The 18938-nt window shown below is 35.3% G+C and overlaps 2 protein-coding genes across 2 annotated transcripts; one reads left to right on the forward strand and one right to left on the reverse strand.

Annotated features, from left to right (window-relative positions):
- Window positions 1-661: 661 nt before the first annotated feature.
- LOC138184088 (coiled-coil domain-containing protein 12) lies at window positions 662-1420 on the forward strand. Its single transcript, XM_069121762.1, has 3 exons — window positions 662-820; window positions 939-1077; window positions 1148-1420. The coding sequence occupies exons 1-3, from the start codon at window positions 663-665 to the stop codon at window positions 1340-1342; spliced, it is 492 nt and encodes a 163-aa protein (XP_068977863.1). The 5' UTR covers window position 662; the 3' UTR covers window positions 1343-1420.
- LOC138184085 (carbonic anhydrase 2) lies at window positions 1405-18239 on the reverse strand. The gene is made up of 7 exons (XM_069121758.1): window positions 18054-18239; window positions 6750-6791; window positions 5932-6096; window positions 4468-4712; window positions 3040-3276; window positions 2277-2538; window positions 1405-2092 (listed from the first exon to the last, which is right to left on the reverse strand). The coding sequence occupies exons 1-7, from the start codon at window positions 18094-18096 to the stop codon at window positions 2046-2048; spliced, it is 1041 nt and encodes a 346-aa protein (XP_068977859.1). The 5' UTR covers window positions 18097-18239; the 3' UTR covers window positions 1405-2045.
- Window positions 18240-18938: the final 699 nt, after the last annotated feature.

The raw sequence follows: 18938 nt of genomic DNA on the forward strand, positions 1-18938 counted from the left end.
GTGTGTGGGAAGCACTTTATGCGAGAGCACTTATTGCGAATGAAGAGGAATTTATACAGCAAAAACAAAAGCGTGTATAGGTTGTTTTTCAACGTGTATTAAGACTTGAACTTATGTTAAAAGTTAATATATAACGTTAAAATAGAATAATATATAATGTTAGTCGTAATCGACAAGTTTTGCTTGTAATTTATCTGACGCCAAATTATTACGATCCTTTGTAAAAATGTTAATAAACTAATTCGTTTAAAAAGGTAATATATCACTCATTTCATTCGTACGTAACATTAAAATAACTTCTCTTTTAAGAAGTAAAATTATTTTTTGTAATAATGAATTTCATAATCTTTAGGTTACTTTCATTGATAATGAAAGGTTGATAATAAAAGATATGCCAACAATGTCGAATAAAAGAATGGTATTTTGGCTTTACTAACGTTATTAGGATCTAATATTAAAATGAAATTATTATAACAGAGGAATTTAAGAACTTACTTGACTGGTCATTACAAGTTAGAAGATCATATTGTGAATATCGAATTTCATTCATGCAATACGTATTATCTGTTCATTTGAGACGGATTAGACAATGTGTAATTAGAAAATAATATTCAATTGTACACTCGCTATTGAAACACAGATAGATACTAACGCCACCTACGATGGTTGTGATAAAACGTGACAAAACAAATATGGCAGAAGACAAGATTGGTTCACTGGAGGAGGAAGCTTTAAAACGAAAAGAACGCTTGCAGGCTTTGAAAAAGAAAACCGAGGATAACAAAGAAAACCAAAATGATAGTGTTAGTACGTTACCAAAGTGAGTTTCGTTGTTCTTTTTTTAAATGATTGTAATTTTTAAATCTAACCTCATCTAACCTCAACTAACCTCTAAAGACCGATACTTATTTTTTTATTTGTTTACTTTATCGCCACAGACCGAAATTTCGGAGTTATAAACCACAGGATGACAGTCTTAAGGACAAAGTATTAGAAGATGCACAGCCAGGTAATGTTGAAGAGGAAGTACAAGATCAATTAAGCGCTGCAGTTACGAAAGTTGTCATTGAGGAGCTTGTAAGTAATTGTTTACAATAGATCAAAGTATTTGTTGTTATTTGACATTTATTTAATTACAATCTTTTAGGATATTAGCAATCTTGCTCCCAGGAAACCAGATTGGGATTTGAAGCGGGATGTTGCAAAGAAATTAGAAAAATTAGAAAGGAGGACTCAGAAAGCAATAGCTGAGCTTATAAGAGATCGTCTTAAGCAAGAGCAGCATGATTGGGCTGCTGTGGTAAATGTGGCAACCAACGAGCAGACAAAGAACCATCCTTAAGAAGTTTCAAATCTTTTATAAAATTTGAATAACTTTGTGCATATAAGTATAACACAATAATAAAATATATTAGTAATAGTTTTATTTATTATCGTCAAGACTACTATAAATTTCAGGACAATATATTTCATAGACATATTCATGAAGAGAACTTATTATCTATAAGATAAAAGTATATGTATATTATCATAAGATTAAGGTATGTTATCATGGCAGCGGTAGGAACTGTTGAATAAATACATACTAGAATTTTTGGTAGGCTTTATAACTTATAAAATACTTCTATATCTTTATTCATCAAATAAAATGCAATCAAATTCAATTATCATTTGTTTTCTATTTCTATTGCTTTGACTGTCACATTGTGAAGAAAGATTATATGTATCTACTGTTTAAAATCAGTCAATGTAAAATTTCTTTAAGTATTTATGTACATTGTTTAATATATCCCTAGAATTAAATGGTATTATACGCGTAATTGCGCGAGCACAAAAATAAAAATATTTATTTCCAATCTTATTTAGATTAGAAATAAATATCATAGATAAAAGAACCTTTGAATACAGATGCCCCGAAGAAGATAAATAATACCTTTTTCATAAGAAAATGTATTATATCAATACTTATTTAGAATTCTTATCGATTACTTTAAATTACAGAATAGTCAATGTGATTGACTAGAGTTTCCAGTACATTGAGCCGATTATTGATATGGTAAGACAAGAGTGGCTGCAAGTATCGCTGCAAATGCTGTAACAGAAATAAATAATCCTTTAATATCTAAAATTATGTTACTTTTTGAGATTAATATATATTTTACTTTCGCACACGCTAAATTACTACTTTGATTTCATAAAAATTAACTTGCCAGGCTGATTTCGTTATATTATACAATTAAAGAAATTTATGACCCTAAATAGAAAAGGATACATACGTGACACAGTCCACATGCTTGCCCCAGAATGTTCATTATCTTTCTTATTATCTACAGGAGCCTCTTCAAGTGTATTAGCATTCAGTTTCTTAGGTACAGAAGGACTTGTCATTTCTGGTTTCTTGGCAAGAGCGGGAGCTGCGGTAGTTTGTGCATCTCGGACATTACGATAAACTATTCTACCGTCTAAGGGTTGTACTGGGCGGAAATTATGCGTTACATCATTGCCATCAAAGGATTGAATAGAGCGGAATGCAGCCAGCTGAAAAAAAAATCAAGCAAATATAGACAATCAATTATGATTATCAGTCGAGTTAAGAGGAAACACGTTTCAGGATTATTTACGTAAAACATTTCCAGAATGTTTGAGGAGATCTAAAAATAAATTCCAACGCTGCCATTCAAAATAATTCTTCATCCTCTCTCTTACCATTTTATACTAATTATTTTTTAAATAATACTTCTCTACCTTATCTCCTTAAATTTCACATCTACGACTGGAATTTCATTCATCCTCTAACGTGTTTGTCAATTTCTTAACTAAGAATAGCAGCTTATTTAACCATCGAAAGAAATTACTTTCTCCGGTAAAAGGTTTCTAATAATCAAGTTTGGACAGCCGTGAAAGAAAGCGTTTGTAGAAGATATTTGTACAATATTCTTCCATATACACTGTTAGACGACGTTAGAACCTAGACAAATACTCTAAAGGTTCTCTTTGTACTAACGGAATTTATATTGAACTCGATTGCTTTTGAAATACCTGCTCGTGGGAAATATGTTGAGGTTTCACAAAGTCGATCCACTGAACGATTTCCAGACAAGGAGGTGTGGTCAGTGATCCTTTATATGTAAAATAATCTTGCGCTGATGCAAGATCAGGAGCGATCAATTTGCTTACAATATCGCTATTCCTTAACACCTCATTGCTACCAGCCTTTCTTATTTCCAATATTTGCGACACGATCAATGCGAACACCGGATTCGGTTCATTCGTGGCCTGTAACAAACATTTCTTTCGATAAGATTTTTCCAACAATTTTTCCAATTATACAGATAAAACTCGATATTCTCTTCGTCGATTAAAATCATCTTTTTTATCTTCGAACTAACATCAAACATATTCGTTCGAACTTGTCGAGATGCGAGCGTAGACAAAAATAGATTTCGCATAAAATGCTTCTGTTTTAAAAGAAACAAACTCGTGAATGTATGTTTTTCACGTTTGTCTCAATAAAATTACCAGACTGAAATACGATTACAATAGCCTTCTCGTCGATTAAAGTTTCTCATTTAGAAACGCGTTTCGATCGAATTTGTTGAAGCGTAAACACAGACAAGAATAGAATTTCTATAAAGTATTTCTATTTTTGAAAAAACAAACTTATGAACGCGTATCCTCCACTCGAACGCTCTGTCCAAGTTTTCCGAATCAATTTAAACCATTTAAAGAGATGCGAAATATACGTGAAATAACGTTAGGTATTACGTACATGTACCCAGTTAGAGTCGGTTTGCGCGATTTACATAACTGATTTTAGGTATAGAGTACGCAAATTCATGTATACAAACTCTTACGAAAACAGAAATATCCATAGCGGAGGCATGAAAGCGAGACGAAGTCTCTTCATTCTACGTCTTTGACTGGAATTACTCGAAATTGATACTAATCGATTTGATTAGTAACAGATACTGCACCGCAAACTGTGAATTTTTATGCAAATTGGTACTTCTTATAATTTCAATTAAAGAAACGGAGCGTAGGGGAGAGATCTATATCGTTCGTTAAGTATACTTTTTTACATTTCTATATTTATATTCTGTGCATTTTTGCAAACTTTAAATTTCCCCTAAACGTATAGAAATCCGCAGCCTATTTACACTGTTAAATCGATTAGATTGACTTTTTTCGTATATTAAAATATTTCGCGATTTTACGTTTGGTAGAAGGAAAAGTTTTCTTCAGAAATATTTTTCAAAAATTTTCGGAATATTTCTCGTGAAGAAAAATTTTCTCAGAAAATTTGCAACATTTCTGACAGTCGATAAATCTTGTCGAATATTTACTGAAATTTCGAAGAGAATTAATCGTTAAGTTGCCATTTTCTTCGTGATAATTTCCGATAAAATGGCATATACCAATTTGCTCGGCGTAGCAATAAATAATTGTCAATATTTGATACTTATATACCTGATACCAGTATCCAAGTACACTGAGACCATCGTCGTGTTTTATCGCTTCGTCGTAGGTGCCATATGCCTTCTTCCAGAAAACTGCGTGCATTTCCATGGAGTACGAGTGATTGTTTATCAGATCCTCGGATCCTAGACTGTCATTGTTTCCCCAGTGGAAGTGCAATTGTTCGAACACGTACGTGCTGTTGAGGGACGCGCCAGATATCTCAGGAGATTCAGAATCGATACTGTGGATCATCACTAAAACCATGAAAAACATACAGATGTCAATTTCTCGTGTTTGCAAAATTTATCTGACGAAGCGGTCTTATTTCCTGGAGGTCATTTTTTTCTAATGCGTATGATTCCTCGAAGCTTTATCTTAATCGAGACAAAACAATGACTGTAACGTGCTATAATCGACGTTAATTTGCAGCTGTTCAAGGATAAGAGTCACGTTCAAAGAACGCACAGAACAATCGAAATGATCCTACACGGGTTAATTCAATTTCTAAGTTTTCTACCTTCTTGGAAAGATACCTGAACTAATCTCTTAAACAATACTATGTACATACAATCGCTGAACGAAAGCTTAGCGTTGAACGCGCTATTACTGGGTTTTGCATAGTTACACGCGATGCTCGTCACTTTTAATTTGCCGAATGATTCAACATTGTCAAAGAACGCGTGAATGCTGTTAGGAATTAAAACGATGAGATTTATAATTAAACAACGCGAAAGACGAACGAATCTATATTCTAATTAAATAATGCAATGTCTTTCAGTATGCAGTCGGATAGGAATATTCGCGCGTGTTTGTAACAAAGGAAATAAAACTGACGTAACTTAATATAAAAATGCACGAATGACAAGGAAATTCGTATTCTAATTAAACGATGCAACATCCTTTAGTATGCAAGGGAATAAGAATAGGTACGTATAAGGAATTATTAATTCTTAAATTATCATCGTGTCTACTAACTATCGACTATAAGATTATTGCAACGTCACAAAACGTATATTCATTCGAATCGTCGGATGTCCGATGTCCGATGTTCCTTCGCGTAATTCGATTGCCTCTTATGTTCTTAATAAATCATCACAGAAAGTTCTCTGTCTCTGTAATTTTTCTTGCTGTACTTTCCTTTGTAATAGCAGCAATACGCTTTCCGAACGTTTATTTCAATTTTATAACTTTCGACTAACGCTTTTTCTTTCACAAATTTTTACCAGATACTCTTTCACAAAGCTGCTTACACGATAAGTCCCTTGCAATGATACGATATTTTGAATAGACTTTGATAGTATCAGCGAAAAAGATATTTGCTAGAACTGTTTAATAATCGTTTAATCTATTTGTGAGAGATAATGTACTTTAAAAGTAAAATGTCTTTTTCGTGTTTGTTTACGCTTTAACGAACTACACGACGACTATCATCGTTCATTTACTCGTCGGTATCTCGACCTTGGTATTCCATACCTGTATGGCCATTGTTCATTATGAGAGCTTTATGGGGTTTCTGAAGACCGGAAAATTCCAGATCCGGGTAAGACGCAACCGCAACATTGTTCTCTTCTATGTCAATCGGAGATTGAAATTTCCCAACGCACGTATCATGATCGTCGTTGGTCCATACCGAAGAAGCTGGAAAAGATACTTTTTAGAATACACGTTTAACAAAACGAAGACGATCAAAGATTCACTTTTCTACTTTACACGAACTTTATCGATCCCATTATGTCACAAAATATTAAACCAATTTCTAAATTAACTGATTCTATATATTTTCACGTTTCGTAATTTCACGATCTCGAACGTAAATTTGTTCACCGTTCTAAGTTTCCAAAAAATTGCAAACAAATTCTAAAGTACTTATCGATGTCTCTGCCGTATCGTCTAACTGTTCGTTAGATCAAATGCTTAATAAAAGAAAAAGAAAAATTGTTTTCGTAGAAAGTTAGGTGTAAAACATCGCTTGCAATGGCAAAGTCTATGCACGAGCAAACTGACGAGAAAATAAGGTAAATGTTACACCGTTTGTTTCATAAAAACATAATAATTATACATTATATAATCTTTTCGAGTCATAAATACGAGCGAGATCGTGATGAGATTACAATATTGAACGAGTAATAACGTTTAAAACGATGACATTTATGCTTTCTAAGGAAGAAAGTTGATTGATCACGTTGAAATGGTAAACAACCTATTTACAGGTCCCCATAGCTTCAACGTAAATCAATTTCATGTATCTATAAATCGCTTCTTTCTACGCGAAGATTCGCAGTTAAACTCACCTTTAGTGGTATCGTAGCTGACACTGCCGGCGGCGATCAGATCTGAAATGCAAACAACAATTTGTAAAACCGGTCAATTTACATGTTACTAGTCGTTGCACGCGCATAGATAAGCAGGTTTAATCAGATTTCATTTTTAATTAGACGATCATTAATCGACAATCGTGAGAGCCTCATTATCTTTGCGCATGAATCGTCGTGTGGATAGACGTAAATAAAAGCAACTCTATAGAACATTGAATTTTATTTGTCAACAGGAATATCGGTTAACTGAACAGATTAAATCCTTGCCCAGCGAAATTTGCATTATTCTTTGAAACAAAGAATCGTTTCTCTTTCTCTGTGTTTGATAATTTCATACTATTTGATACTTGAGTTTTCGTACCTAGTACACGCAAATACGTAAATTTAACTTAAGAAATAATAAATATACTACGGATGTTTAGAGTGATATTTCTTCGAAAACCGAAAGCTCAACAGACGGTTCTTTCGCTTATTGCATACTACAACCAGTGTTGAACTTTCGACCGTTGGCGGGGAAACGCGATCTCGAAGAAGCGCGCCAACGGGAGTCGTAAATTCCCTTTACGATTTGAATAATCGACGCCACGAATCGTTCGATCCCTTACTTTAGTTAAGATAATAAAGGTGGTTGAATGAATATAACGCTGATATTAACAGGTTAATATATGTCGAATCATGATCGTAACATGGATCCGAGTCGCTCCATAGTAAGGGCTTGGGGTATGTAATGATTCTTCACTGGAGCTATCCATTTTCTTACATCACTAAAGTGACGTTTATTGACACAAATAAAGGTGTTACAAAGTCGGCGCAGACTCACGATGGTTAGGCACTTGTGACTCTGGTCTAAGACTCGATAACGAATCCGCGGTCAACGGGTTAGTAGGCTTATTTCTTCGTCAAAGTCTAAGTTGGAATTGATACCAAGCGTGGAGATAGCAAGACGTTAGTTAACTCGTCCAAGAGCTCGTACACGATGTCTTCATTCGGGAAATGAGGGACATTGACGCTGCTGTTAATTGGTCAATTTGGGACAAAGACTGCTTGTCCGTTTGAAGAACAAAATTAATTAACAAAATCCTGAGGCTTATAGCGGGTCCTCAGGCTAGCTGAATTTGTGCTGTGTAGGTGCATTGATATCTGGTAATCATTTTGTCCGAAGGAACCGTATGAATGTTTACTATCGAGTACCTCTACGGGTATTTTTTTTAATGAGGGCTATATTATTGTTCCATACCTTTGTTAGACGGAGCGATCGTCCCGTTGGTCGCGGCTACGTTCGGCGACTGATTGTCGCCTTGAGTCCAAGCTCATTATCACAAATCTCAAATAAATACAATTGGGTAGAATGACGGGAAATTGTTTAATTACAACTATAGACTTTAATTACAATTTTACGGATTTTCCCGAAGTTCCAGAGGGGAGGCTCCGGTGTCCTTTCATCTCCGACATATATATTTTCAATAATCCAACAACTTCAAGATGTGATACAATGGTGCGTATGTGAAATGCCAAACTACGAATGAGTACGACTTGAGACACGTTTCGTGTTGGAGATTGTGATGAATGTATCTTCTGTCGATTGACTGTCTTCGACTTGGCGACTGTGATTACTTGACTTCAGACTCCTTCCGTTACTCTAATTATATTTTAACTTACTGATGAGCTTTGACTGTTACTTGAATGTTACTGTGCAACAAGTCTAGAGAGCAAGTATAGAGATGAAGTTTAGAGTATAAGTGACTGCTCTGTAGTTGTGAGAACAAGTAAAGTTTGAACTTGCTTATAATTCTCAATGAGAATTGATTGTAAATAGTCTACCAAATAAAAAAAAAAGAAGAAGTAAAATTCGTTCTTGTGTTATCACGGAGGAAAGCTCAGGGTGGGTGTGTTTGTTGTATGAAGAAACCGAAAATATTTGCAGATATAAAGATTCCGTTCAAAAGATTCTGTTTATGGTGATTCTTTGGGTTTATCGAGGGTCTGTATAACAGTGCATGGGCTTTTGACGGTCAGACCATGAAAGATGTCACACGGACCATCTCACGCTACGTAACAAATGTACTCTTATATCTTCGATGTTGCACATACTTTTCCATATCATGTGCAATTTTCTCGTTATCTCTGTATCTAAGAAATTTTTAATAAAAACGTAAAACTCCACAGTTCGATAGTAAACGTGTAAATACTGTTCGCTTTCTCTATTCGATTATATCAAACTGGATATACTTAAAAAAAAACAAAATCGCCGGTATATTCTGTTAAAGTAACGCGTAAACGTAATTCATAAAATAATACACGTGAAATAGTTAGCCGCAGAAATTGAAATTGATCCATCCGTCGTCTTTCGAGCATTAAACAAATCGCAAGAAATTGCGTGAATAAAACAAACTATACTTTGGTGTAACTCGGTAAACTCGGCACACTCGGTAAACAAAAGGATAAAATGATCTGGGTTAGCCAGATATCTGTAGCGGTTTCGTACTTCCGTGGGAACTTCTCGAGACTCCAGTGAAAGTCGATTTACGAAAGATTTACAAGCGAGTGCGCCGCTTTTGCACTCGGCTCGTCACAGATAAATTGTTCTAGCCAAGTCGATTAAAATATAGAAGCCAGCTACTCTCCTGTACGGTAAACTGTCCGACAACGAATATCGATTCGTCCCTATGAATTCGATTGCACCGATTATACCGTTACGTGCTATACATCAAATACTTGGGATGATACATGTCCGGCTGACATGCTGTTGAATAATAAAATGTAAACTTGTTTAACGCATGCAACAAGGACAGTACGTTTTTAGCCGCGAAGAACCTGTTATATGTCGTATACGGCTATTTCATGTTTCTTCTGCTTTTTTCCTTCGTTAAAATATCCCGCTAATGATCGGCAGATACTGGCGAATCCACGAGCAAATACGTGCTTTCTACTGCATGTGGCATAAATTGAAATTATCAGTAAGTAAGATTTGAAATAAAAGGAACGAGGAAAGTGCAGTAACACGGTTTTCTACTAATCTCTTTCACAGTTAGAAGAACATATTTATACAAATTACAATTTAGTTTCCAGATTACTACTTTCTTAAAGGGAAACAAAAAACCAATAAAACGGACGGTGCATTATGTAGATACTCTCTCTTCTCTTGCTTCTCTTCTCTCTCTCTCTTTCTATCTTTCTTGTGTAATACGTATAAAACATGTATTAAAGCATACAATTTATTGTGCGCATCTTATGCATACATATAGGCGTATCAATATTAAATTGTAGGGTAAATTCGTCCTGCCTTTATGTCTGTTATATATGAAGCGAGAAAATTTCATATAACAGATACAACAAGCAGGGCAAATTTCTGTTACAGCCTGTAATAGAAATATATATAACACGATACAGTTGTAGAGATATGCAAAGTACGTGCGAAAGAAGAAGAAAAAAGAGGAAGAAACGCAGGAAGAAATATATGGAATTAAAATCAACGTTGACAAGAAAATAAAAAGGAACGTCTACTTTGTCAGGAATTACCCCAAGGTTTCACGTTATCGGAAAAACGTATTTAATGTCAGAGCGGTTACTTGAGTCGTGGACATACGCATGGATTATTCACGATTCGAACGTATATATTCGATAAATTCGAAGTTCCAAGCGGAAAGGGAAATAGGCCACTTCCTCGCTCACAGCAAAGGCGCTTCTCGATTATTACCGGCTAACGAGTCAGCCCTTGCACGGTCTACGAATGATATATAGCGCGTGTACTCACGTTGCCAGATCCTATGCATATGCTCGACACGTGCGTCGAATGATAAACGTATGAAGAAAACGGCGGTTCTGTTTCAGGATCGACGATTATTGCCAGGCGAACAGCCAAGCCACGTAGGAGGTCCTCTCGACGACATTTCGAGGACTATAAACTAATTTAATCGATTTAGCATTGCCATTGAACGTACAAGCAGCAGCATGTCCTTCCGATATCCGAAACGTTTATTCAGTTTTATTGGTCACGAATGCGCTGTTGGTTTTCTCGTAAAACCTAAATGTTCACACCAAGGATCATCGTACGATGAAAATGGGAGCACGTGTATTGCAAGTGAAGCAATCGTTGCGTTTCGTTGCGAGAAACTGCTTTTTTCCGGATGGAGAGAAGTTAAAGGGACGACGACCTTGGGTTGGTTATTCGATTGCGCAGGATATTGCTACACTGAACGATCGAACATCGTGTTATTACGTTCTGAAATAGTTAATTAAAGCGAGATATCTCGTACGAACGTGAAGAATGTTTGACAGAAAAAACGATAAGTAGGAGACGACTAAATTTAGTCGTTAATACCAGTATTTACATATCGCCTGTGTTAATCGTTACTACTTAAGAGTTGAGATTTCAAGGGACACGATCTGTGAACGAGAATCTTCTCTATCTTCAATCGTGAGGATTTATTTTATTTTTCACGATGCAAGGTTAAAATGGAAGTGGGATATTACTTCAGGTTCGAACCATCGGCATACCAATATATTTCAGCGTCGAACGTTCCTCTCTCGACCAATATTACTATTTCTCTTAACAGGCTTTTTCTAAGTCCGTAGTTCTCATTTAGGATTCCATTATTTGTGAGGTGCAAATGTTTAGGAGAGAAACGATAATTAACAGAACACTTAAATTAATAAGAAACACTTAAGTTAAAAGAAATGGCAGGCGACTATTTATGCCAGTGAGTTAAAGAATATTATTACAATTTCCGGGAAATCCTTTCCGAATGTTCAGTTTATTTTACTTTTTGCCATGTGAGGTTAAAATTGACAAACGAACGTTAGTAGCGAACAAATGCAACGGTAATTATTTTTATCTAATCGTAAGCACAGGGCGAAATACGTAGATTAGATAAATAAATATAATAAATAAATAATAATATCTTTTTGCATAAAGACTCACTGTTCTCTGTAGGGTGTAACCTTTGATATGTATGTTTACGAGAACACATACTTCACACTTGTGAAACACCTTTACCTTGCACGAAGTTAGTGCTATTTTTAACATTCGTGATTATTAGACTGCGGATGTTTATTCAATTGTGGAAACGTTAAAAATGCATATATTCATTGAATGCAAGTAACACAAGATTATACAAAATGTTCACAGATGTAATGGATGAAACAATAAAACTACCTTGTTTTGTCTTTTCAGTTACTAAACCGCGTGATAGATTCCTTCGCTATTGATCGATTTATTTATCTATTTATGAGAGAACGTAAGAATTATTTAAAAAGCTTAAGACGCACGTATGTAAATTTTTTCGATCGAAGACACATGTACATTCATAGACGTACACTTTGCAGAAAATTCGAACAAATGTATCGCCTAATATAATTTAATATCTTCATCAATATACGCATTTGCAGACATGCCCGCGATTCAGCGATCGTTCGAATTATTAAAAAACTCATTTACATTCTTCGAAGGCACTTCGATATTCGAATTACCTGCTCCAATCGAGGCCAGAGGTGAAATATTATAAAACACACGGCGACACTCCAGTAGTTTTCATCGTTCGTTTCAATCTACGATTTCGCTGGTCGTTTGCGATAGAAGGTTTCGTATTACTTTCTTTCATACAGCACGCCCCTACTTATACCAATATCCCATGTATAAAGATACATCACGTATGACCATCTACTTGTTGTTAATTCTACTTCTACTTGTTGAAAGTTTATTGCACGAGCTTAAAATCGACATGTCTGTAACATTCGTTAATGTTGAATGGTTATAGACGTATGGCCCGACCCTGACAGTATCGAAGTATACTCTATCGAGTGTGCTTTGCTGCACATACTCTACAGTGAAAATCTCTCGAGTTTAAACCGCTATATCTAGACTACGGATGTTTAGACAAATTCGTGTTCTTGATTGAAGAAAAGGAAGCTAAAGAGCGATCTATCTCCACTACTAAAGAATTGAACAAGCAGTATACTTTGGTTATTTCATGTATTTCAGCAGCAGCGATATAAAATACAAAATGCAGCGAATTTACTGTTATCCTAACGCCAGCAGGGAAATTTATACAATAACGAAATTTTGACTTTTACTGTTACTTTTTACTGGCTAAAGACGATCGATATTTCAGAATAGCAAATAATTATCGATTACTGACTTGTTTTACGATTCGGTGAATTTATTGATAGTTTATAACATAAAGTAAGCTACAATGTGTAAACTGTAAAAGTTACAATGGATTAATGACGAGATGAGAGGATCGTACGATAAAGAATTCAACTTTCCATTGATACTACGTTCGATTCGATGGCTGTTACACTTTCATACGCAAAGACGATCGAGATTGTTAAATGGAGGATTAAACGAGCGAATAATCGAGTACGTGGATTAATTTTATCGATCAATGATTCATAGTACGGAGAACAAGTCTACCAGTTTTTGTTACATCCCAGCGATGATACTTTGAATGACGTATATTTATATAACTTTATTCAGTATTATAACAATTTTTATTCGCATTCATTGCCCGAGAAATATTTTTTATGCTATCATTCCTAGTTCGATTCATACACAATGCTAGTTACATTTATTCCAATGTTCTTAGATATCCTGTTATTTAAAAAAAAATATTTTAATCCAATTAGAAATAATTATCCAAGAAGAAGAATCGTTCAATCGAGGCAAAATGAAATCTCGGTTAGAAAATAGATATGCGCAAATGTAGAAGACGATGAACCATCAAAATACGTGATTCGTAGATAAATTAATTCGACGACTAAATATGGTTAATCACTACCCTTGGAAATAAGCCGCGACTTTTCCGGTACGTTTTTCCTTCAGGAAATTGCGCAACACGTAGCAGCACGAGGCAAATTGTAAAAAAATGCGGCCGTGAAATCGGATGCACTTATGGGTATTACATATCTTCTTGGGCTATGTGCATATGTAATTTTTTTCCATAAAGGTAGGGGAGATCGAAGACAACGATACCGCTGGCTTCGTTTATCAAACGCACGTCCTTTCAGTGAAAAATGACAGGTAACGTCTGGTCGACCATTTTTCTCTCTTTTAAACGCTAATTACATTATCTATATTTCTTTCTTATTTTCTCCTTCCATTCCATTCGCTAATTCGTTGCGTCGGACTTCATGCGCTTTAAGTACAACGTACGTTATCCGATATACGTGTTTTAAATATGTCTCGCGAATTCTTGGGAAATAAAGCATGGTATTTTCAAAATTAGATAAACACGGCTACGAAATTTTTTTTTTAAGTATCGTTACTTGACACGTGCAAGATGCACAGGATACTGAGACATCAAAAAAAGGAAGGAAGTCCTTGGGAAAATTTTTTAATTTGCAATATATATTTACTCCGCGTGACTCGTATTTTTTCTTTCTGTTTTTTTCTTTTTTGTTGTATGTAAATAACAGACGAGTCCAATATGGAAATCAGGCGAAAGACTTGACGAATTACGGTAAGGTGTTCTAAATCAACCTCGCCTCGGTCTTATAGAAAGTGTGCAGTTATTTTATTGGTAGTTTTTTATTGTAGAGTAAGTATGCCACTTTGAATGAAAGTCAGATACTGTTCTAATAATAGAGATTCCTTTTGACAAAAGAATCGGTCAAATTGCTCGTTGCGATTCGCGGTTTACGTCGTTCAACTTTTTTGAAAATATACGACGTAAACGTTTGACGTTTATAAAGTGGAAGAGCGAAATCTTTAATACCGTTGTTATTAATCAGTCGATGGAAACGTGGAAAACACATCGAGGAACTTAGGAAACTAGAACTTTACGGTAAACGGCAGTACGACAATTTTTTGCGTCACTCTATTGTTGCACTATCTACGATTGGAATCGTTTAATCGAAATTACAGTGGGCTATTGCGTTCCAGACATCACTGTGACAAATGCATTGTCTATTTTGTCCTCGATTTTGCAGAACGTTCGCGTATCGATACTTTGCACGCGAAAGGCGTCATGCAGACGCTGTTCTTCGTTTTTCCTTTTTTCTGTTTTTCTACTTTTTCACTTCTCTCAATGATGCAGATAATTTTTATTAACCGTTAAATGTCACTCGTGTTAACTGTATATACCGTGATAATCGCGAAAGAAGCGAACGTTTTATCGATCAAACGATCCTCGTTTGTCTCGTTCCCTATAAAAATATCTGAACAATTTACCCCTCTTATCATATCGATTCTTTATCATTACGTCAAAACGGATGCTTCCATCGTAAGTAGGTATTTCATTTGTAATTATCGAAGAGATTCTTTGCAAATTGCAGGTAAATTACAGAGAACTAATCCTTCGAACTAATTTTACTCGAGAGGAAACAAACCGCAAGCACGAGCGACGCTGGATTCGACAAAAACCGTACTTGATAGTTTCGATTTCTTAAACGATAAATTGCGCTAATTAACCTTAAGCTCGTTCAAGGAACATCAAATTATCTCATTTTATTCTAATTGACTGCCTACGACTGGTCTATTCCACCAAATAACGGTGGAAAATTTCGGACCACGAGATCTATCGCGATTTGCAATCTCATGTTTATACCACGAACGTCACGATTGTCGTTAATCGTACTGTAAAATCGTATCAAGTTGTCGTATGTGTTTGTTACGTAAGAAAATATCAGCACCTTATCAACAAGTTATCGAAAATTGATTAGATCCGTATCTTAATCGATATTCTCTCCTATTTCATTATAATTCTTTGTTTGATCTTATCGTTTCTCGTCGATTGTTTTTCTCGCACTCGTAATTTTCTAACGTTATCTAAAAAGTATTTTGACAAAATTTTCAGCAACATACGAAGATATTGCTATTGATACGTACATATATATTTCTTTTTTTCTTTTTTTTTTTCGTTTCACTTTCGCATGAAATGTTTCCACCAAATTACAAATCGTGATGTATCTCCGGCAAAGCCACGTTCCTTGAAATACGACGCGTTCTACATCAATCGATCCGTTGTAACGCGTAGATCACGAAAATAGCGAGATTACTTCGCGGATATTTACTATCACTGAAATATCTCGCCTCGTATTCAATAAAAATGAGAAACGAGGAAAATCGGTATCGATCTTCCGTTTGTTTAACTGACAACAGGTTTTTCTTTCAAATACGAGAGATTCGAAGATCGCAGCGGGATTAAATTTTCGATCGGAACAGAAGAATTTGGAGAGAAAACGCTCTGCCTTTTCGTAATTCTGGGTAACATAAATTTCATATAGGGCTTTCATATAGGGCTACGTTAGAACGCGATAAGAAGACAAATATAACGAAACCATAAAAGTTGCATTAAACTCTGGGAGTTTGGTCGATGACGTTTTAATCAAAATAAAGGTGGCAGGCGGCGCCGTAAATTACAAACGGCTCGCGATTCTGTTTACGCTTATGAATCCGAGAACCGTAAATTACGCCTCGATGGTGTTTAGCTTTCCCTTTTCGTGAATTTTATGTAACGCTTTTACTTCTGTTTTCGCGCGAACATATCTCGTTCAAGTGTGAATCCGGGTCTGATTGTCGTTTGCGTACGCTGCAGCTGCGATGCAACCGATGAGCCGAGTTGAACACGCCTCCACCATGCTATGGGACCCCATCGTGAATTTTAAGCGATTTCGTGATATTAATAATAAGCATAATTGAGTCAGCGTCGACCATAGTTTGTCAGCAGCATCCAAAATGTATGGCGAGTCGAAATAATCATAATCAAGATCTTTCTTCTCTTTATTTACATTTTATACATTTTATAGAGTTTTATGCATTTACAGAGAATTAAAAGTTGCAAAAATCCATGCAATATCAATGAGTATGTAAAATATGCCAAGTATAGTTGCTTTCTACAATAGCTGGTAAGTAAAACAATTTTTTACCAAGGTTCTACTTTTCAAAATTATATTCTCGAAAACATAGATTTGCATAAAAATCCATAGTCTACGTATTAGTATAATCGTACTCGGTTTTATATTACGCGACGCTATCAGATAATTTATTTGACGTTATCCAACAGCTAGTGCTATATAGTAATTAAATAATGTTTATTAATCGAAGAAAGTGAAAGAAAGGAACAAGCATTGCATTTTTAAGAGCATTGTTAGTATGTTTGAAAGTATATAGATAATCGTAGACTGCTAGTTTCTTATCATATCTTAATTGTATTCTAAGCTTTCACTTTAATTGTTGATATCGTTATCAAATAAAATGCGGCATTATATCTCTCTGTGTATTTCGTTACATATCTACCCTGCTATTGTCACTTTCATGAACGAGATTCTAACGACCATAATACTATACCTGTGTTACTATAGACAATTGTAAATCTCGTCTTGTTCCAGAAATATTTTTCCGAAGATACAGAACAATTGCAAGAATTTTCATTAATCTCGTATAGTCAAAAAAATCTCGAATTAAAGCTACCGCAAAATTCCCATAAAAATTCACTAATATTCACGTCGCACTATCAAAAGTGTTTTCATCAGAATCTGTGTTTTCATGAGAAATCTCAAATTTCTTAAACGTCTTCAACATTTATTTATTTCTTTATTAAATGAACGTTAGCCCTATAATACGTATATACGTAGTAGTAATAAGTAGAGGAAAATAAAATTAGGAATTATAAAATTGCAAAGTTACGAAAGTACGATGGAACAGAAATACTTAAATAAAACACGAGAAGATATTACATTATGACCGTGCAAGCATTGAATATCGTAAACATCGAACGTCTAAAGTTCTGAATCTTTGTTATACCGAAATATCGTTGAAATCATACGATCCTTACATTGTCACAAAATCTCGAATTACAGCTAAACTTCTAAACTGAAATTCCTCATAAATATATATCACGTTCTAAGAATTTTCGTTCGCGTTGCATTCAGGAGAAGCAGATTCTAAAAAAAAATCCTGGATTCGCACCACAGTGAAATATCAAAGCAAAACCTCGACTATCGTTGCTATAAAAAAATCCCTTGATGTTTATATCGCATCGGTAGAATTCTCATCAAATTCTCAAAGAGATTCGGTAGATCGAAGGTATAATCAAGTTTCCAGCTAAAACTCTCGCTATTGTTTCTACAAAGAATCCTCAAGTGCCGAAAAAATGTTTCACTACCGGCCCGATCATCTTCCAAGCTAACGTCCCTACAAAAATTCTTCAACGTCTGTGTCACAAAAACGTTCGATGCGCGATGTTTTAAATCGAAATCCCAGTTTCACAGTGAATCACGACCGCCTAACCTTTTCGTGAATCACCGGTCTGAAAAGAGAAAGAAGAGAAGAAAAGGACTTACTCGACGACAATAGGAGCCCCAGCGTGACAATTAAGAAAGCCATGACGAAAGAGGCAACTGTCACTTTTCACTGTGAATGGATGGTGTGGAGGACCGATCCAAGTTCTGTCGATTCAACGATATGTTAACTTAGAAATACGAATACTCTGTTACGGTCGGTGGTCGACTGAGCGACTGCCGGCTTGTCGACTATGTTAAATAAGAGACCACCACTTTTATTTTGCGGTAGCCTATCGACTCTGCACAAATTTATATACCGGCTAGTGGAGACGAAGAAGCGCGGATGATGGCCAGGTAAACGCGATATCGAGAAAGTCAGGAAGGGGAATAAAAGGCTCGATGGTGATTTTTGATGATTCACTGGTCCTCAAACCGATATCTCGAAACAGGCACAGTTTACAGAAATTGCGATAGAGACACGGCTTCTCAAAGCTTGTTTCAGCTTCCTTATTCGGGCTGATTCAATGACTCGATTGTTTATTCCCTTTTCCGGTTGTAAACTAATAGAATGGCACTGTGGTAAATGGTACTGTTGTTTACAGATTATGATAATTTGTATCCGTGAAATTTAGATTTTATTTAGTCACTGTATATACGCAGCTTGTTCAGTTTCTGTGATATTTGCAATCCGGTTCGTTTGCTATAGAATTGGCATGTACCGATTGCACCGAGTTAAAAATAGTAATTTAATTACGAACGTGTTATTTCGTAACAATAAGAAAAAATGTTTCATCGAAAACTAGAAGTGTATGCACTCCTTGTATATAAGATCGACATTATTTGATTAAAATTTAATCTATATGTATACCTGTATGAAGCATGTCCTCTTTAATAGTTTATTTGTTCTTCCTTTTTATAGTTTCTACGTACATAATATCGTTGCAA

The sequence above is a fragment of the Bombus flavifrons genome, chromosome 10, assembly GCF_040668555.2.
Source record: "Bombus flavifrons isolate JBK064 chromosome 10, iyBomFlav1_principal, whole genome shotgun sequence".
Taxonomy (NCBI): Eukaryota; Metazoa; Arthropoda; class Insecta; order Hymenoptera; family Apidae; genus Bombus; species Bombus flavifrons.